Raw genomic sequence first — 22189 nt, 5'->3', positions numbered from 1 at the left:
GGTCCCCCTAATTAAGGTCTTCTAGCTCTCATACAACATTTGATCCACAAAAGCAGAGCTGAAAGCAAAAGTGATGACAGTAATCACACACTGAAGCATCACACTGTACACAAGTGGTTAACAAGCAGTTTCCACAAGCTGTGAAGACCCTCCCATCATCCACTCCCCCCTGGACATGGACTATCCCATGGATTCACAAAAGTGTGTGTGTGTGCATGCGTGTGTGTGTTCGGTGTGTGTGTTCTCTTGACCATATATATTGGGCCATGTGGACACAGACGTGGAGTTTTGTAAAATAGACTGTGTAGTGGCTGCAGGGCTGTTTGCCTCCCTTATTACATTTCTCTCTCAAAGAAGAGCTAGCAGGAATATAAAGCACCTTCAGATCTCTCTGAGCTGCTTGTGGAAGGAACTGAGGAATCTCTTCTCCCTGAGACTCTAGCTGACTACCTGGCCCTGCAGAAAAAATGAGCGACAGCCTGGACGATGGCTCTTTCATGTTCACGTCGGAGTCCGTAGGAGAGGGACATCCAGGTGAGTCTCCAATCAACTTTAACTACCTTTGGGTTGAACTGGGACACTGAAACTGAAGCGTGTGTACTAAGATATGTCACACCTTGGCCAAGTCTGTTGTAATACCAGTCTTAAAGAACCACATCTTTATTTGTTTCTGTATACAGAGGAATATGTTAACCATTTTACTAAAACTGCAAATAAGAACATGTAATGTATACAAATAAACATCACACAAGTTAGATGTCAAGACCAAAATAGCTCCACAGTGCTTTTCTGTCCAAGCATGGTTGGTATTCCATTCACAGCAACATGTGTTTACTGCCCCTCTCTCACACTCTCACTTATGGGCAGTAGGAAATAAATGTGTGTGACGGTGGTGTAAGGTTACACGCTGGAGTAAAAGTATCTATTTTTTGTGTGCACCATGCTGGGATACAACTGGCAAGTACAAAAATGCAAGTACATTGCTGCAACAGAACAAAGCTGTCAGCCTTTAAAACATTTGAATGAAATGTTACTCAAATCCAAAAAGTAATGTAAATTCCATGTTGGCTATACTTACATTTAAATCCACCCTATTTAGCATTTATCAGCAATATGTCCATATTAACAACATGGTTTGTAAAGGTCTGATAACGATTGATTTAGCAGATGTATTTGTCAACAGCTGTAAATGTCCCATAACAGGAGACTGCTACATTTTTAATGGCATTTGCAAAAAATATAGGTGTATTAGGTATTTTTAGATGCTTAACTCTATTACAGTTTTCACATGTTTTAAAAGTTTGTATACTGTTCATAGATGCTCAATAGTGTGCCCTGAGAAAGATTGTCCAACCAGAAACCATAAAAGCTAAAAATGTGCTCTACCCTCTAAAGTTCTGCTTTTAGACCACCCTCAACTTGTGTTGTAATCATTTCACAAATATGTTACAAAGTCCTCTTTACTAAATCGATAATCAGTAAACTTAGCAGAGTAAAAACAGGTTGGGCAGCTTTACACACACTGACAGAAAAAGTGACAACTTTAAGCTCCAATTATTGAAAACAAATGATTAATTTGCAAAAATGATATTAATCACATTACAATTTTTCATTATTAATTGTAAGGGAAAGGTCTGAAACATGGCAAAAGAGAGGGCTACGTCTTTAGTGTGTAAAATATCATACTTGTACTCTGTATATCATCGAGTAGACGTAACTTTAAGTCGTTCAGGTCTTTAATAACGTTCACAAAAGAATGAAAGATGTTAACCAAAGTGGAATACCTAGTTACCAGTGATAAGAAATTGAAAGAAAAGCCAAAATGCATGATAACCCAAAACCAACAAATATATTAGAGGATCTTTTCAGCATGCAGCTTGTCTAACGGGAGTACTGTGAAGAAAAGCAGATGGCACTTTTTCTAGAAAACATGGCAAGACCAACATTTTCATACCTTTTTGTTCACTACAGATGCAATTTACTAGCAGTAGGTTAATAAGGCATTTAATCACCAAGCAGCTTAAATATGAAAGTAAAAGGTTTAACACTTTACATCCCGCGTTTAGCACATTCACAAAGGTGTGTGGCCTTGATGGAGAGCTGCAGCACACAGCGTTGGTTTGATAACACCTCGAGGTCTGGGCTGTTCCCACAAATAGGGAACTTTTTGGACTGAAAGACATGTAGACATACACCTGCACACAACTGCAAAGTCAACCTACAGTAAAGATTAAAACAATCAAATGTTTTTGGATTTGGCGTGACCACATCACCCCAATTCTGCCCTCAATACACTGGCTTCCAATTCAGTTCCGAATTGATTTTAAAATCCTTTTATTTGTTTTCAAAGCCCTAAATGGGCTGGCTCCTGCCTATATAGCCGAACTCCTCCAGCGCTACACCCCAGCCAGAGCTTTAAGGTCTGCTGACCAGCTGCTGCTGATAGTGCCCAAGACCAGGCTCAAAACCTGAGGTCACCGAGCCTTCGCAGCAGCTGGCCCCAGGCTCTGGAATAGTCTGCCCCTCCATGTGAGGTCGGCCGAGACACTAGGGGTTTCTAAATCCTCACTAAAGACTCACTTCTTCTCCCTGGCCTTCTAGTCAGAGCGGAGCATGACACCTGACTATTCCCTGTGTTTTTGTTTTTTATATTTCTGTTGTAAATTATTGTCTTTTATTGTGATTGTAGTAATGTGTTTTTATTACACGTACAGCACTTTGGCTCGACCAAAAATCGTTTTGAAATGTGCTATATAAATAAAACTTGATTTGATTTGGATTGCTCCATATTTGTAAATGAGTGCTATAGTTTGAGGTTCTCAGGGTCGTGTTGAGTCGATGCAACCAGGTGTTTGTTGTTTCTGATGTAACGCGTGTGTTTCATTGCCTCAGCAGGAGGGCAGAGAGAAAGATGAGAGTGAAAGTTTGAGAGGCATTATCCTGCTGCTGCACTCAAATCCAACATGTTCGTTTGGAAATATAAATATTTAACCTTTAAGATATAAATCAGCAAAACTTACAGTTATTATGCTACAATATATATTGTTTTTTCTGTTCTGCAAATAATGGAATCTATTGCTTCAGAATCTCATATAAACTGGTGGCCTTTATGTTAACCTGCTTGTTTTTCTCTACAGACAAGATCTGTGACCAGATCAGTGATGCTGTCCTGGACGCTCACCTGAAGCAGGACCCAGATGCCAAAGTGGCCTGTGGTGAGTGTATGAGATATTCTATGTCGATCAAGAACATATAAATAAAGTTGCAGACAAAACTAGCAGAACACATTTTTGATATTTTGTATCCATAGTTATGGATTGTGACAAAAAACTACAAGATCCAATAATATCCCAGTACAAGTAAATGTCCTGAATTCAAAATGTTAATTAACAACAGAATATTAATCAGCAAAATGTACTTAAAGTATCAAAAGTAACGGTAATGGTTTCCACCTCTTACTATGCGCTTATTAAACTGAACATCGGAACAAGTGGTTTTGTTTTTTGAACATGGGCACTGAGGTTAAGGTTCATCAATAACTTAACTTGTTTATTAGATATTCTTTTAAGGACAAAGGGCAACATTTGGTAAGTTTTGAAAAAGATGAGTATAAACAAACATCATTGTTTTTGCTGAGATGATTTATTCTATCTCAATATCGACCTCTGAGTGTCTGAAGATTACCTCTCAGCAGAGCGAAGCTGTGTGTGTTCTGATAACTGCAATCATGCCAGTTATTGCGTTGCAAAAATAGACCCATGAATAGATGTTCAGGTTTTTAAACGCATATGTAATGTATTGATTTGACAGAGACGGTGTGTAAGACTGGCATGGTGTTGCTCTGCGGAGAGATCACATCCCGGGCCAACGTGGACTACCAGAGGGTGGTGAGGGACGCCATCAAACACATCGGCTACGACAACTCTGAAAAAGGTGAGAGAACAAGTTGAACGTTAAATAAAATAGAGGTAAAATATGCTCTGTGTGTCAGCCTTCTCCATCTCATTCTCTTTCCTTCCGTAGGTTTTGACTATAAGACCTGTAATGTGCTTGTGGCTCTGGAGCAGCAGAGTCCCGACATTGCTCAGGGCGTCCACATTGACAGAGAGGAGGAGGACATGGGAGCTGGGGACCAGGTACAACAAAAATAATAATATATAATAAGCAACAGAAAAATAAAGTTCAACGATGCCATGTTAGCAACCTCAACCTGTTGACTTCCAAACTTCATCGGGGAAGCAAAGTAGGGCAACTTTTTCCCTTTAACCTTTTTAAACATGGTCGGTAGGCACTTTTGGGTGGTTGGCTACAGTGACAGTCTATGGTCGGACGTATTCTTTGGTGTTCTTTGGTGTCAGTTTGGTGTGTAAGGAGCTTAAAACATCAAATGGAACCACAGCTATTGTTACATAATGGAAACGCAGGTTAGGCTACTAATTAAATTAATTATAAATTAATTGCCTTCTTAACGGTTGTTTTGTGTTTTTCTGTATTTTTCTTTTTGTGTTTAAATGTATGTCTGTTTTACATTAATGGTTGAATTTAGCAATCTTTACAATCATGAATCACATTTATGCGTAACAAGTGACAGGAACATTATTTGCTATTATTACCAGACTGGATGAATTAAAGGATATACAAATAATTCATCTGAATATCAGGAGTCTATTGCCCAAAATTGATTTACTTCGGATATGGGTTGTTCTACATAAACCTAAAATCATCACACTCTCTGAAACTTGGCTTAGAAGTAACATTTCCGATAGTGAACTACAAATCACAAATAATTTGCTTTACAGATCTGATAGATGCACTCTAAAAACAAATGCCTTGGCTCAACAAAGAAAATCAACGCAACAGTTTGCATCAATGTTAATTGAGTTAAGACAACTTCTAATGAAATTGTCTTAAAGCAACAAAGTTATTTGAGTTAGGGGAGAAGGCTTTTCCTCTACAATCAGAGGTGTTTTTAATTACCACTTACTTAATAATTGGTAGAATAAACACAAGTTTTTAAGTTGATTACTCCAAAGATCATGTTGTTCCAACTAGTTTTACCACATGATTCAAAAGGAATTTTAAGTTGTATGTACTTAATTACCATCATTGTGAACACACGTTTTTAAGTTGACAACCATTTATAAATTAAGTTGCTCCAAATATATTGTATTCAATAGTTGTTTTTTTTCATTTTTGTTTGAACATTTATTGACACATGCCATATGATAAGGTGCATGAACACCTGCAATCACAGCTGACTGCAGGAGATAGGAGAACCATTTTATAGTTTGGCTGCAGCACAGTGATGCCTGTGATGAGCTAATTGTATGCAGCTGCGGAGTGAATGTATACACCCAGTCTTCCTGAAATAACTTGCGCTGAACTTCATTTAAATCTTGAAAAAAAAGATAAATAACACAAACTTAAATTGCCCCACAAATAATAAATAAACACATTAGCCATATTACCATGGGAAATGGGGACACAGCAAATAAATGCTGCCATCACAACGAAGTTAGAGGCCTTTGCATATTTAAAACCAGTGCCAAATATGTCAAATCTGTAACGTTTTTGTAAAACTACAGTAACAAACTCTCAATGGCCACCAATCTGCAGATCACACACATCAATTTGACAAAAGATGTAACAAAGATGTTTACACTGCCGACAGTCAATATTTAAAACAGTATGAACACATTTAACGCAGAATGCTTGCTTATTCATTTGTTTCCCTGGACCACGATGGTTGCCATTGTATGGTCAGATCCTGGGGTGGACCGGTCACTGATGAAGGCGATATTCATGTCCTTTTGAAGCACATTAAATAATAGGTTAGCGCATAAGAGATAATGAATTAGGTAATTGCATACTTTTTAAACTCTTAGCTAATTCAGAGCCATTATTACCAGCTGCTCAAGCAACGCTGGTATTGTTTTCCCCTATTGAGTCTGCATGTGTGTGTCGTCATGGCAATGTGGTCCTGAAGACACACAGAGGTGCTTTTGAGTACTTTGCCTAGTGTTTAAATGCATGTGGACAGATTTTTTTCAATCACAACCGTGCAAGTTTAAGTGTACCTTCTCATCTTTTTAGCAGGTTCCTTACAATATTTGAACTGTGAAGAGCAGAAGCCACTTTTCAAATGTTACACAATCCTTTTCCCATGCCATTGCTGTCAACACCTATCCATGCTGAACGTTGCTAAGATATTATTGATTGGGGTGTGGCCAAAAGTGCAATATGCTTCAAAATGTAACTGACAGAGAGCAGTGCTTTTGTCCTGTGTTTTTACACTGGGCCCATGGATTTTATTTTATTTCAAGATTTTTAACTACGTCGCTAAACTCCTTGAAAAGGTCCTCTTCCTTTTCTCCAAGGTACACGACAAAGCAGCAGATGGCTATAGTTCTCTGCGTACTTCAATTGTATTGTGCTATTTTTGAAAAAGGAAAAAAAGAGAAATTACCTAAATTAATATATTCTGAATGGGTGACTGCCAACAACTTGCATTTCAATGACAACTCTAAATAACGATCCTACCTCAAGAAGCATGTCCTTGATCTGCTTCACCGAGATTCATTTTTAGTAAAAAGCGATATCACAATAGTAATCAAAGTATTTTTACGCTCACAGTAGCCTCTACTACTTTGTATCCTCTCACAGAACTATTCACAGTTCAAAGAATGCTAATTTTGGTCAAACATCAATTTGCCTATACAGTGCAACTACAAGGCTACTGTATTTGAATGACAAAAGATGACACTCACCTTAAAATGTCCTTTGTATATTTCTATTTGTCTTAACTGTCGGAACTTGTCCAGGCATGTTAAGTGGGAGTGGACTTGAAATCCTTAACTCAAGGTGGAGAACAATTAAGTTATCAAGTAAATTCCATTACTTACTACAACTTGAATTTTGTTTTAAGTCAATTAACGCAGAAATCAGAGTTCAAATTACACACAATATTAAGTTGATGTAATTACCACACAACTTAGAAATTAATGTTTGCAACTTAAAATGTTTATCTAAATCAATTAACTCACATTTCTATCTTTCAACCATGCATTTAATTAAGTGGAGGTGAAAGGTCGCCTGAATTTGTTTTTAGAGTGTGCAGCAGGGGTGGAGGTGTGGCTATGTATGTCTCCTCTGACCTTGTGACTGAGCTAATTGCTACTTCTATAGTGCCTCTACATTTTGAATGCATTTTTCTTTCAATTATTTTTCATGAAAATAAATGCTTAACTATTGGTAGCATCTATAGGCCACCTTCTTCACCTGCAGAGTCTTTTAACCATATAATTAACACTATCAACTCCATTTCCTGCGGAAATGAAATAATCTTGCTTGGTGATTTCAACAAAAATTGGTTGGATAAATTATCTGATAGAGAGAAAAAACTTTTCAGTAGTCTAAATGTTAAACAGCTAATTAATGAGCCAACTTGTATCACTCTTAGAACCCAATCTCTGCTTGACTGGATACTGGTGTCACACCCTGACAGAATCTTAAAAGCTGGTGTCATGTCGGATTGCTTCAGCGATCATTCAATTGTTTATTGCGTATGGAAAATCAAATTAATTAAACTACCTCCAAAACTAGTCAAAATCAGACAATATAAAAAATTGAATGTTGATTTATTTATTAATGATGTTGTTGCCCTTAATTGGGACAGATTTCAACTAATACCTTTTGTACAAGATGCTTGGGATTTTCTGCATAAAGAGCTCACTGATGTCATGAACAAACATGCACCTGTGAGAACGGTTAAGGTCAAAGGTCAACATCTTCGTTGGATCAATTCTGAACTCATCAGTCTCTTTAGGGAAAGGGATAAAGCATGGTCGATATATCGTCATTCAAGAACTATAGCCGATTGGGAAGTATACAGGCATCTTCGAAATCTGAGTAAAACCAAAACACGAAATGCTAAATCGAACTACTATAAAGAATCTCTCACATCGGACTTTAAGAATCCCAAGCAATTTTGGACTAAAATTCAATCTATTTTAAATAAATCAGGTAAACATTCTATTAATAAAATAAAAACTGCTGATACAATAATTCATGACCCATTATCCATTGCCCAAATATTTAATCAGCATTTCGCTAATGTATGTTCCACACTACTATCTGACTCCTATTTGACGACTGGTATTTCTAATAGTAACTCATACTGCAACAGTTCTTTTTCTTTTAAGAAGATTCTACCACACGAAGTTCATAATGCTATCACAGAATTAAAAGTGGATGGCAGTGCAGGACTCGATGGTATAGAAAACAGGTTCATAACATTGGCGTCCCATATTCTCATGTACCCACTTGCTGATTTGTTCAACCTGTCTTTGTCCACCTGTGAGTTGCCGACTATTTGGAAATGTGCACGCATCATTCCACTGCATAAAGGTGGTGATTTACTTGATACAAATAATTATAGACCAATCTCTATAATCTGCTCTATTTCCAAAGTTTTGGAGAAAAAATGTATAATCAACTGTCACATTATCTCAATACTTATAATATTTTATCTCCGGTTCAATCTGGTTTCAGGCCTAATCACTCCACAACAACTGCCCTACTTACATTTACGAATGACTTGTTCTCTGCTGCAGATGATGGTGAACTCACAGGTGCCATTTTTATTGACTTGACAAAAGCCTTTGATTTCATTGATCGATATCTGCTCTTGGATAAACTTCACGGCATTGGCCTTTCTAATAATACAGTGTTATGGTTTAACTCGTACCTTCACAGTAGAAAGCAATGTGTGGTTGTTAATGGAAAACAGTCTGACCTGTTGATCCAACAAAAGGGTGTACCCCAAGGATCAACTCTGGGCCCACTTCTGTTCTCTATTTACATACATTATTTATCTTCTTGTCTCATTAATTGTTGTACTCACCTTTATGCTGATGACACTGTCATATATACATCCAAATCAGATTTTTCACAAATTCAGATCTCTCTTCAATCGGATTTGAATATCTTACAGGACTGGCTATCACACAATAAACTACTGCTTAACAAAACAAAATATTATACCATGGTCTTTGGTACCAGGCAGAAGCTCAAATCCAAACCTAATGTAGTAATAACATGTAAGGATGGCACTTCTCTGCATAAAGTTGATAGCTTTAACTATCTTTGTGTATGGCTAGACTCTGAACTTTCATTTAAACTACATATAAAGCATGTAATACAAAAAGTCAATTACGGAATCAGTGTTTTACACCGCTCTCGCAATTGTTTTACGCTCAGTGTCCGAAAAAGAATTGTTCTCAACTTATTCTTCCGATTATGGACTATTGTGATGTTGTCTACCAAAATGCACATAAATCAGATCTTGCTCCACTCAACATAGCCTACAACAGACTATGCAGATTTGTTCTTGGTTGTTCTTTTCGTACACATCACTGCACAATGTATAACCAACTTAAATGGCCTTCTTTAAATGTAAGAAGACACAGGCATTGGCTTCAGCTGATATTTAAATGCATTTATCTTAACTATCCCCCTTATTTAAAGCAGTATTTCGTACCCTACTCGTCAAATGATCAAGTTAGACATTCTGTTCAGATTTATTTCTCTGTCCCCTTTGCAAAAAAATTGATTGGCAGAAGAGCGTTCATTTTCAAAGCCCCAACAGACTGGAATACTTTACCTGCTGCTATTAGATCTCTTGCATCATTGGGTTTATTTAAACATGCATTGTTATCTCACTTTCAACTGGTCTGTACTTGTTATTAACTGATATTGATGAAACTGATTTGCTCGACTGTCTCAAATTGTAATGATTGTGTGCATTGCTTGAATTTTACTTAACAGACTGTATAGTTATGTGGTTTGTCTTGTGTGTCATGTTTTGCTTTTTGTCTTTTTGTTTATGTATGTCTGTAAGTTGTTGCTATTGTCGGGACCCCCTTGAAAACGAGATGGTGCATCTCAAGGGGTTTATCCCAATGAATAAAAATGTCTATATAATTGGTTAATGCTACATTTATTTAAGAAAAGATTCACCTACATGAGTGCACTTTTTATTTATTATCTCAGCCTATATCTGACTCTTCAGACACCACAGAGAAGAACAATGAATATCAATGCTTTTTAATCATCAACCTTTAAAAAAAGATTATTTCAAGATTGCTATTTCAAGATTGCTATTTCTTCTATGGCGATCTTGTTCATTATACAGTATACATCTTCTGTTTAAGTTCTGTCGCTCTCTCTCTGCAGGGTCTGATGTTTGGATATGCCACAGATGAGACTGAGGAGTGCATGCCTCTCACCATCGTCTTAGCTCACAAACTCAACTCAAAGATGGCTGAACTCAGACGCGACGGCTCCGTCCCCTGGCTGCGCCCTGACTCTAAAACACAGGTGGGTTTATGAATTGTATTACAAGACTTGCAACATTTTGCCTCACAATATGTCTTCTGTGTAACAGTTTTTTGTTTCTACTCCGGATTTCTTCCGAGAGTTTTGTTAAGATACCAGCAGAAAAAAACATTGACCTGAGGTGTCTAATGCCTTTGTGTCCCTGCTGGTTAATATAAGTTGATATAAAGTCAGTCAAGAGATGGTAGGTAAAATATTAAAATAGAGAACACATTTGGTTAAGCACATATATATTTATTGACAAAGGGATATTAAGGAATTGACTATGTAGTCAGCTTGCCAATGCAGATGCACTCATTTTCTATGATTTTCTATCAGACGATATCAGGCCTAACTCTCATTCAAGTTTCAGGTGAGGATCTGCAAAGGAAAATAAATAGCAGCGGTAAAAACTTGGTTAAATCAGAGTAAAATGGAGAGAACTACAGATCAGTCAGTAATTATAATAAACACCAACTGTTTTCTTGTGTGTCCCACAGGTGACGGTACATTATGACCAGAAGAACGGAGCTGTGATCCCCAAGAGAGTTCACACCATCGTAATCTCCGTCCAGCACGACGATTTTGTTACTTTGGAGGAACAGAAGAAGGTCCTCAAGGAGAAGGTAGATCCTCATAAGCACACCTGACCGGCCTCTGATGAAAGCACCTCTTTGGTTTTAATGTTGCATTGATTTGTTCAGGTGATCGACGCTGTGGTTCCTGCTAAATATTTGGACGACAAGACCATCTACCACCTCCAGCCCAGCGGTCGCTTCGTCATTGGAGGACCTCAGGTGAACATCACACACATCTGCTTATTCCGATCAGTAAACAATCAAACACTTAAGAAGTCACCACTGATTTTTACTCATCTTACCTTATTTTTCTTTTTTTTCATTTATTTGTACTTATTTATTTCTATCATACATGAACATCATACATTCTACATACAACAAAGTCCAGGGGCAGACATACAAAGCAACAAAACATTACATAAAGTAAAGAAAAAAGAAAAATACGTTTTAATAATTCAGATTAAATATTTTTTAAATATCAAATTAGTTTTGATTGCCTTCTTATTCCTAATGTTTTTAATAGTGCTAATATATTGTTTAAATTCTTGATAGAAATTTTAAAAAATTGGTTTGGAGTCAGCCCATTTATTTTTATGGATATGAAATTTCCCTAGAAATGCAATTAACTGGACAACATCTGCATCCATACCATCAGCCCTGAAGTACATAACACCTTCCCTTCTTTCTTCAACAGGGTGATGCTGGTGTGACAGGCAGGAAGATCATTGTGGACACATACGGAGGTTGGGGCGCTCACGGTGGTGGAGCTTTCTCCGGTAAAGACTTCTCAAAGGTGGACCGCTCTGCTGCCTACGCTGCTCGCTGGGTGGCCAAGTCTCTGGTCAAAGCTAACCTCTGCAGGAGAGTTTTGGTTCAGGTGAGCGTACAGCGTCAATATTTCACCCATCTTTGAATCTATTTCACCAGCACTTTGAATTGCCTTGTGTTGAAAAGTGCTATATAAATAAACTTGCCTTGCCTTGCCTCTAAAAATGGATGAGGGAGTAAAGGCTGTAGATGTGGTGTTTGAAGCATTAACGGGCTGATCTTTGACCTTTCTGGATGTGTTACAGGTGTCTTATGCTATCGGAGTGGCACAGCCTCTGTCCATCTCTGTGTTCACCTACGGTTCCTCCGAGAAATCAGAGTCAGAGCTGCTGCGGATTGTCAACAAGAACTTTGATCTGCGGCCAGGAGTCATTGTTAGGTAAACATTACTATATGACCTTTGTATCCTCCTTATGCAAGACTTGCTTGTGTCAAGCTGCTACATTTGAAGCCGCCTAGTCCGATGGCCTAGGACTCGGTTTCTATTTGGTGCAAAATCTGGGGTTACGTACTGTAACCCAGCTTCTATGAGTATAGGCGCAGCCCTCTAAGGCTATCGCTATTGGGTAATCCCTCTGCACGTGTGCAGCACTGACAGACTTAATCCACGCCCACCTATGACGTGGGCCCCACCTACGGACTCACTTCCGTATAAATAGGAAGTAGTCCCTACAATCTGCTCCCACACAAACAGCTTTTCTTCAGCTATTCGCGGAGCCAGTGGGGCCCGAACCTTAGAGGGCTGCGCCTATACTCATAGAAGCTGGGTTACAGTACGTAACCCCAGTTCTATTTCTTATATGGCTTCGCCCTCTAAGACTATCGCTATTGGGTTAAGGGCGAAGCAGGATGTAGTCTACGCCCCACTGGTCCGTCCGTTACCAGAAGCACAAAAACACACCTACTCAATTAATAACCCATGTCCATTTCACCATGCGTAAATGGAGCATCACATTCCCAGGGAATATAGCATTTAAAAAATGAATATTCTCCATACGGGAAAGAAGGTAGGCTAAATAGGCTACCTGTCGTTTATAAAAAGTAGAGACCAAAGTCGCACTTGTTAAAACGATAAAAGAGGGGGAAAAAGGGCAGCTCTCTAAGTGGCGACAGGCAGGAGAGAGGGCACGCAGTTGAGTCCCCGACATTACTCACTCTTGACAGGACACTCAGTACTGAGTGTGTCAGAGAGGAATGGGAGACATCCCTCAAAATAAACACGAATAAAAGAACAGGGGGAAGAACAAGATGCAGCAGTGCAAATGTCTTCCACTGTCATTCCTCCGTGCAACGCCGTGGAGGAGGAAATTCCTCTGGTGCCGTGCGCTTTGATGTTCTCCGGGGGATCCAACCCAGAGGAGAAATACGCCTGTGACACAGCCTCACCCAGCCCGTGTGACAGGCGCTGTGCCGACAGAGGCTGCCCTATTGAGCGCTCTCTGTAATGCACAAACAGACGCTGGGCATGACAGCGCACGCACGGGATGGAGGAGATGAGATGTGGCTTCCTCCTCTGATGTGTGAGGAGGAGGAAAGAAGCCATCCAAAGGTATCACTCTCGATCTAAAAGAGCTTGTGATCACCTTTGGCATAAAAGCCGGGATAGGGCGCAAAACAGCTGAACTGCCATCTCCTTGGATCTGGAGACATGACGGAGCCACAGAGAGAGCAGACAAATCACTCACCCTTTTAGCTGATGTCAGGGCCAAGAGCAGAGCTACTTTGGCTGACAAGAACTTTAGGGGGACCTGATCTAAAGTTTCAAATGGAGCTTTACTCAGTGCGCGTAACACTAAAGCCAAAAACCCATTGAGGCGCCAAAGCGCGTGACACATGTCTGAGTCTTTGTGCTCCCCGTAGAAAACGTTTTGTCAGAGGGTGACTAAACACCGTACTGACACCAACCTACGTGGCAAGATGAAATGGCAGCAGCATATGTTTTTACCGTGCTATAAGCCAATTCCTGTCCAGCAACAGCTGGAGGAACGACAGCACGAGGCAGGGGGCCCAACGGGGTCCAGGCTTTTCCCTGCACACCACACGGAACGCTGTCCATTTGGCTGTGTAGGATGTGTGTTCAGCAGCTGCGCTGATCGAACACCTCCCTGGTGATTTATGTAGGCCGCCGCTGCTTTGTTGTCTGTTTGAATCAACATATGTTGATTGTACAGCAACGGCACGAAGTGCTGGAGCACTTTCCATACGGAGAGTAATTCCAGCACGTTTATATGGAGAGACATGTGAACCAGCCACGGTCCCCCCACTGCCTGCGACATGCACGTTCCTCAGCCTGCGAGAGATGCGTCTGTGAACACTGCGGTGTGTGACGTCACTATGCTCAGGGGCACCCCCACGGACAGGACGTGGAGATTTTTCCAGTAGATCAAATCCAAAACCACGGAAGGAGGAATGTACACCATGCGTCTCCTCTGATGCACGGGGTCGATGCACATGCGAATAAACCACCTCTGGAGTCTCCTCACTATGAAGGAGACCCATGGGAATCACCACGTGACCAGCTGATATCATGTCTAACAGCTGCATCACGGAGAGGGGTGTCACCGCCCCGCGGGGTGTGACGCGCCGGAGGAGAGCTGTCACTTTCTCCCCTCTCCGCTGTGAGAGTCGCGCTCTCATGCGGGCTGAGTTCAATTCCACTCCCAGTTAAAAAGATAACCTGGGAGGGACGAGGACAGCTCTTCTTCCAGTTGATAATGAAACCCAGGTTTGACAGATGAGATACGAACTGTATCGTCTGTAAGCCGCTTCCTCCCTTCCTGGAGCGAGCCAGCCACAGCCGGTCGTCCAGGTAAAATAACACTCAACCCCATTCTGAGTAGCTGCTCCAACCGTCTCCACCCACTTTGAAAAAGTGCGTGGAGCCAGGAATGAGAAACGCAGGAAATTGCTGTGTTTCGGGATGATGGTTACGTGGAGGAATGCATCCTTCAGGATTATGGATGTGAACCAGTCTCCCTGGTGAACACTCCAGCACCTGTTTGATCGTCAGCATGGGAAAAGGCCATTCCCTTGTTGGACACTGACAGATCGAGGATGGGTCTCATTCCCCCCGCCCTGTCTCCTTCGGGACCAGAAAATACCGGGAGTAAAAAACCCTGATTTTCTTCCCCATGAGGAACCCTGGAGAAAAGCTTTCTTTTAACAAGAGTTCCTGCCGCTCTGCACGGAGCGCGAGACACTGTTCCCGGGATGACAGGGTTCCCTGTATCCCGTAGAACTGCGAGGGGGAGAGGCGAACTGCAGAGACTATCCTCTGCCCATCCACCTGCTCATCCATCTGTCCATCAGACACACGCGCCGCCACCCTGAACCATACAGTACTCTGATAGCGCCGGGTGTACATTCTCTGGATGTGCTGTGGTTGGTGGAAAACCACGCCAGAGCCCTCCACACGCTGCATTTCACACAGGCTCTCAATATGTCGCCGTTTAGGAGAAGACTCGTAAACCGCGCTTTCACGCTCAACATCACTAAGGGATGAGCGGAGGTGTGTGCAGTGCTGTCCACACAATGCGTAATAATGGCCCTCCGTGGGCTTATTACGACCGTGGGTAGGAGGTACGTAGGAGGTACGTCAAAAAGTTTAAAGGTAGACGGATTGAATAGTAAGCCCTGCTGTTTTATTAACCGATAAGTTAAAAAAAAACAGCCGGCTGAGGCAGCGAGCCATGCTGCCAAGTAACCAATAGGCTATTGGCAGCCGGCTTAACCGGGGAGCCTTGCTGCATATTATCTTCCATCTGTCCATTGAACACACGCGCCGCCACTCAGCGCGCCAACCTGCTCTGGATGTGCTGTGGTTGTCATGGTGACGAGCCACGCCAGAGCCCTCCAGACGCTGCATTTCACACAGGCTCTCATTATGTCCACTGCAACACATTTTCCTGTCAAATAACAGTAAAGTGCCGGCAGTCTCTTCACAGACGCCTGCACTTCACTGTAATACCACAGTACTCATACTGTGAAATGACTTTACAGCCTCTTACTGTAAAAATAAAATACAGTATACTGCTGTATTTTTTCAATTAACAGTAAAATACTGGCAGCAGAGAAGCCAGCAATACAGTGAAATTATACAGTATTCATACTGTTGAACAATTTCAGTTTATTACTGTAAAAAATGTAATAATTCACAGTAACATTCTGGTTAGGGGGCCGCCAGTAGATTAGTGCTGAAAATTGGCTGTAAAATAACAGCAATTGCTTACAGTGTTAAACTGGACACCGAGGTGCGTTCACGCTCAACACCCCTAAGGGATGAGCGGAGCTGTGTGCAGTGCTGTCCTCACTGTAATAATGGCACTCGTGGGCTCATTACGACCGTGTGTAGGAGGTAGGTTTGGGACAGAGGAGAAAAACCGAGCTGCCTAAAAACCAATAGGTTTTAAAGACAGCCGATGTATGCAGCGAGCCATGCTGCCTATAACCAACAGGTTAGGGGCAGCCGGCTTACCCGGTGGGCCTTGTTATTATCCATCTGTCCATCGAACACACGCGTCGCCACTCTGAGTAATATTCTGAGAGCGCACGACATGCTCTGGATGTGCTGTGGTTGTCATGGTGACGAGCCACGTCAGAGCCCTCGCCGCCGTTGCCCGTGAAGCAACCCAAGCAGACCCGGCGCCAGAACAAATCTGAAGGGAGGGCATATGATTTTCATGGGAGGGCACACAAAACCGTCACGTGCTGCGGGCCTGCGGCACAATATATATCAAACAGCAAGGCCAACAGCATTGCGTAAAGACGCACACTTATCGCAAACATACACAAATAAAGGGCAACATAGAAACCACTTTTGAAACATTGTGTGCGTGGCAGCACAAACACTGGTAAATCATGAGCAAGGCACACTGGTTAAGGATGGCAGCTTCCTCATCGCTGCACTCGGAGAGAAATAGAGACGGAGACGATTAACTGTTTAGCCCGCCTTGGGCATGGTTTATTTTCCTATGCACTGCAGGGGCATCCTTTCGCTCAGCCGAGCTAACTTAGAACATTATTTTGGCCAACTCTGCATCTTTGTGCAGCGAATACTCAAACAGCGATAGGAAGAGCCCACTGCCTGACTCGGACATGCTGTGGAGTGAATCGTGGTCACCTCTGAGAGGGAGTTGGTTGACGGCTAAAAAAGCTATAATATCAAAGACAGCTGACACGTAATAACGGTTCCGTGCCAGCTGATCTGTGCGCACCAAAGTTCTAATTTCCTTATTTGTTTCCTCCCGTATCTGTCTCTCTCTCCACAAACTCTCACATGAAATGTGTTCTTTTGATGCGGCATGTCTTAGCAGTCCTTTATCAGTCTTTAATGCGTGTTTCCAGTCGCAAAAACCTTTGACAGTAAAAGCCGCATCAGATGAAGACGTATTTACTTTAAACTGTCTACAGGGGAAACAAAAGGCTGCTTCTGCTTTTAACGAATCTTCAAGCCATGGTCTGTTGTTGTACCATGCAGCGGCAAAAGTGCGCTTCTTTCCTGAAAACAATCTCCCTGGATAACGATCCAGTTTCACCTGGTTGGGTTTATTAACCCCAAGATCATCTGGGGCTGTTGGTCTTTGAGCGGTTGCTTTTCAGCCAATTTCTGATGTCCATTTTGTAATTCAAACAGAAATGGGAGTCTACAGAATGCACAATAAACAAACAAATCCAGAAGGCGGCAGAGTGTGACGCTGTGATTGGTCTAAATGTGGACGAATCACAAATCACAACAGACACATGAATTTATTTGACATAGCCTGCGATTTTTTGTTTTAGTTACTATCTGACATCAGATACATCGTAGCATAAAAGTTCACAGTTTATTTATAATTAACAAAAAATTTAAAAAAAAATTTAAAAATGTTATAAATAATAAAAAACGTGTTTATTGGGGGAGGGCAGGAATGTCAAATGGGAGGGCCTGGTCCTCCCTGGCCCTCCCACGGCGCCGGGCATGAACCCAAGAGGGGCCCGGACCGAAAAGCTGCGAGGGGGCCGCCACACGCTTCATCTCACACCGGCTCTCATCCTGTCTCTGTTTAGGAGAAGGCTCGTAAACTGGACATTGAGGCGCGTTCACGCTCAAACCTGCTGAGGAATGAGCGGAGGAGTGTGCAGTGCTATTCACACAGTGCGTAATAACAGCCCTGGGCTCATTACCACCGTGTGTAGTAGGCACAGCTGGGACAGAGGGAAAAAACCCTGCTGCCTGCTAACTGACAGGTTAGGAGCATCAGGTTTAAACGTCAAGCCCTGCTGTCTAATAACCGCCTGGTTAAATACAGCTGGCTTGCGCCACGAGCCCTGCTGCCGCTAACCGACAGGTTAGGAGCATCAGGTTTAAACGTCAAGCCCTGCTGTCTAATAACCGCCTGGTTAAATACAGCTGGCTTGCGCCACGAGCCCTGCTGCCTGCTGACTGACAGGTTACAGTCGGCTCTTGCACCTCCACACGCTGTATTGCACAGCGGCTCTCATCATGTCACCGTTTAGGAGAAGGCTCGTAAACCGGACATTGAGGCGCGTTCACGCTCATACCCGCTTGAGGAATGGACGGTGTGTGGATGCATATCTGTGACATAGGAAACAAGCCCGTGCTGTCTAATCAACCGACAGGTTTTAAAGACAGCCGGTTTGTGCCGCGAGCCTTGCTGCCTAATAACCGACAGGCTATGAGGCAGCCGCTTATGTCATCCGGAGGAGAGCTCTCCTGAACCGGAGGAACGGGGAGATCTCATTAGGCGGCTGCCTTTCCGATGATCTCCGGGAGTTCCTGGAGAATACCGTCTATACGGCAGAGCCGAGATGGCGGATAGAGGGACCGGGTGACCCGTTGTCAGCCCGGCAGCCGAACCTATAGGCTCGGCTGCCGGGCCGACACCGGTTCCCGCCCTGTCTCCCCCGTCCGGAGGAGAGGGAGGATGGGGCCGGGGGAACCACATGGTGATCCGTGAATGGAGGGGAAGGAGTCGCCTGACTGCTGCCCGCCACTCGGATCCAATAATCAAGGGCTTGGTCCACAGAGTAAGACTCCTGGACTAGCCAAGCATCCCCGGCCGCAGCCGCAAGAGCGTTCGCTCTCCGCTGTCTGTGGGCCAGAGGGAGACGGACACAATAGGCGCATTCACACTGCGGTACTTTCCCCACAAAGGTTCATGTGAACTTAGTTCATGTAAACTCTTTAGTTCGCATGAACTAAGTACAGATCGCGTTCACACTGGAAAAAGTCCCTGGGGGTGGATTAGGCAAATGAAGCCGCTGACGTCACTTGTTCTTCTTCTGCTTTGGGTTTACTGGCAGGCCGCAAACCACTTCACGGCGTATACTGCCGCCCAAAGTCCCCGGCCGGAAGTCCCCGGAGTTGGGGACTGGCTTCAGTAGAAGCTGCTGGGAGTCCCAGCAGCTTCTACTGAAGCCTTCCGAGTAAATCGCCAGAACGCCAACACCTCCTAATCTCCACCGCTCCCATGTTTTATTTTGTGTTGCCATAAATTAGTCTCTCTGCGTTTCTGCGCTGGGCTAATGCTAATGCTAATAATGCTAATGCGAGGATAATAAAATGGCGGCTTCACAAAACTTTTTGGGAGTTTTACGGGGCGTGGTTTGCAATCCGCCCAGCCAATCAGAAATATAGCTCTTTTCTCACAAGAGAGCCGCACGAAAGGGACTTTCGTGAACTAATTTTAGTACCTGGTCTTTTTGGTGTGAACGCGATAAAAGAGTTCACATGAACTAAGTTCACATGAACCTTTGTGGGAAAAGTACCGCAGTGTGAATGCGCCTAATGAGTGCACGACACCTGGGGAGTGAGAGCCGCGTTTGCGTGCTCCAATCCCCGCCAGGACTCACCTGTATCGTCTGTGTAAAGCCGCTTCCTCCCTGGAGCGAGCCAGCCACAGCCGGTCGTAACTCATGTCGGCTAACACCGAGCCCCGCCCTGTCTCCCCCGTCCGGAGGAGAGGGAGGATGGGGCCAGGGAGAAATGTTTGCTTTCTAGTAAACAGCTCTGAAAAGAGCTTGTGCCTGTACAGTGCTTCTGCAACGGAGTGCTGAAGAAAAGTGGGACTAGATTGTAGGGACTACTTCCTATTTATACGGAAGTGAGTCCGTAGGTGGGGCCCACGTCATAGGTAGGCGTGGATTAAGTCTGTCAGTGCTGCACACGTGCAGAGGGATTATCCAATGGCGATAGCCTTAGAGGGCGAAGCCATATATACGAAATAGAACAGACAAGTGAAAATGTGTTTTTCTGGTGATGTGCATTTGTGTCTACTACCACTAGGGGCCATTAGAGCTGAACATGTTCAAATTGTGCACATAGTTTCTACATTTACATTTACCGCAACTATTTTTTATTTTATGCTTCATGCATAACCACATACAATCATTTCAACATTCAGTTATGAACCAACAATTATAGCATAAGATAATTTGCAATGCCCTTCCCTACAGAGACTCAATTGCAAAGAGCAACACAAAACAAAAACAATGATGCTCCATATAACTCATGGCGACATGTCTGATCAATATTAAATACACATGAGTTGCAGTTGATCATAGCCATAGTGTGAACAACCAGAACTACATACATTTAAAAAATGTACTAATGTACATTTTTCACAGATTTCACAGATTTTGAAGTGACTGTTATTTTTTATATATTGATTGTTGTGCTTTTATTTATGTCTTTAATGTGTGCATATGGCTAAATGTGTCTTGATTGATTATATATATGCATATACATATTTTTATATATATTTGTATTTTGTATTCTTTGAGATTCTGGGAAACGGTATTTCGATCTCACTGTCTGTACACACACAAACTGAAAGATTGACAATAAAGTTGACTTATTTTGACAAAATTACAAAAACAATCCAGATATTATCATGTGACGTGCTTACAGTCTTCTCACCTGTGATGTTGTATTTCTTCTGTATCCTCCATAGGGAACTGAACCTGAAGAGGCCCATCTACCAGCAGACAGCCTCCTACGGCCACTTTGGTCGACCAGAGTTTACTTGGGAGATGCCCAAAAAGCTTGTATACTAAATACTCCACCTGCTCTTCCTTGAGGCGCCTCTTTCTTGGCTACGACTGCTTCAACTGATTGGACATTTTTAAATAGGAAGAACCAAAGCCAACGTTAACGATAAGTAAGATTAAAAGAGATGAGGATTATCATGATATGCACGAGTGGTTGTAGTCATGTAATGTAGTAGACAGGCATTGCAGAGGACATCTCAGTAACCAATCCTTTCCCCCCTGTCCTTGAACATCCAATTATTGGTGCTTTATAAATATGGGTACAATCGCTAGTCAAAGATATTCCCTGGTAAGGTAAAGGAACACCACAGCAAATAGAATCCACTGAAGATAAATATTTCTAACCCACTAGAATCAGGGTTTTACCTCAAAGCTGCAAATGTTCCTTTACTTGACCAGTATGATGTACAGAAACCACCTCAGTGCTTTATTTACTTCATCAGTGACGAACATGAATATGTACGAGGTGTAATTATTGCTCAACCAAAGGCTCAGCTTCATGACTGTACAATTCCTTTTCTAAGTCTTAATTTGTAATGTGTGCTACAGGAAGTTGTTTGCACTGTTACCATGATTGTTGTACATCCAGACAGGTCATTACGTGGGGAGGGCTCTGATCTCTTCAACATTGTGTTACAATCAGTAAATAGCCATGCGGTTTTCACACTGCACTTCTTTTCTGTCATCCTTTCAGCCTCTGCTTGGCTGTTTTGTATTTTTTTATTTTATTTTTTTTTAACCTGTAGGCCCGCTGCTGTTAAAGAGTCTATATATTTTATCAAAACACTTAGTCTTAATCAGTCTCTTCTCTTCGAAGTGGATTACCAAGCTGCACGCTGTTGAGGCTTAGCATTTAGTTCACCACTGATGTCTTACAGTTGCTGCATTTAAGACCATTTTATTATATCTGACATACCATGGTGTGGATGCAGATCACCTTTATCGTTGAGATAATGTTAAGTTCTCTGCAGATCTTTATTGCAAATTGAGATCCCCCTTGTGGATTTAGATTAAAAAGGGTTTTTCAAATGTATTTCTCAAAAGGCATTTCGAACCTTGAATGGTAAAAGTATTTGATCAAATGATTTCCTTCTGATAGGGTCGAGGAAGTGTGAACAGTACTCACCTCAAACCTTCATGTCTGCAGAGGTGCATACTTTGTGGCTATTGTAACAACCCGTGCTTTCTTTTACAGCCGACATTGTTTCCTATTTAATGTGTTGATCTGTGTTGACTCTGTTGGAAGAGAATCTGGACAATGTAAATAATTAAACAATAAAGAAAATGAAAGATATAAATGGATTGCCATTTCTTCATTACAGGCTACATGCAGAAGATAGAATTGCATTACATAAAGAGAA

The 22189-nt window shown here is 42.1% G+C and overlaps 1 protein-coding gene across 1 annotated transcript; it reads left to right on the top strand.

Moving 5' to 3' along the window:
- Positions 1 to 209: 209 nt before the first annotated feature.
- On the top strand, positions 210 to 22126 carry mat1a (methionine adenosyltransferase I, alpha). The gene is made up of 10 exons (XM_034203826.1): positions 210 to 534; positions 3138 to 3215; positions 3811 to 3933; positions 4024 to 4136; positions 10234 to 10377; positions 10875 to 11000; positions 11079 to 11171; positions 11647 to 11829; positions 12026 to 12159; positions 20732 to 22126. The coding sequence occupies exons 1-10, from the start codon at positions 468 to 470 to the stop codon at positions 20832 to 20834; spliced, it is 1164 nt and encodes a 387-aa protein (XP_034059717.1). The 5' UTR covers positions 210 to 467; the 3' UTR covers positions 20835 to 22126.
- Positions 22127 to 22189: the final 63 nt, after the last annotated feature.

This window comes from Gymnodraco acuticeps, unplaced genomic scaffold (genome assembly GCF_902827175.1).
Source record: "Gymnodraco acuticeps unplaced genomic scaffold, fGymAcu1.1, whole genome shotgun sequence".
Taxonomy (NCBI): domain Eukaryota; kingdom Metazoa; phylum Chordata; class Actinopteri; order Perciformes; family Bathydraconidae; genus Gymnodraco; species Gymnodraco acuticeps.
This window is presented reverse-complemented; position numbering and strand designations above follow the sequence as displayed.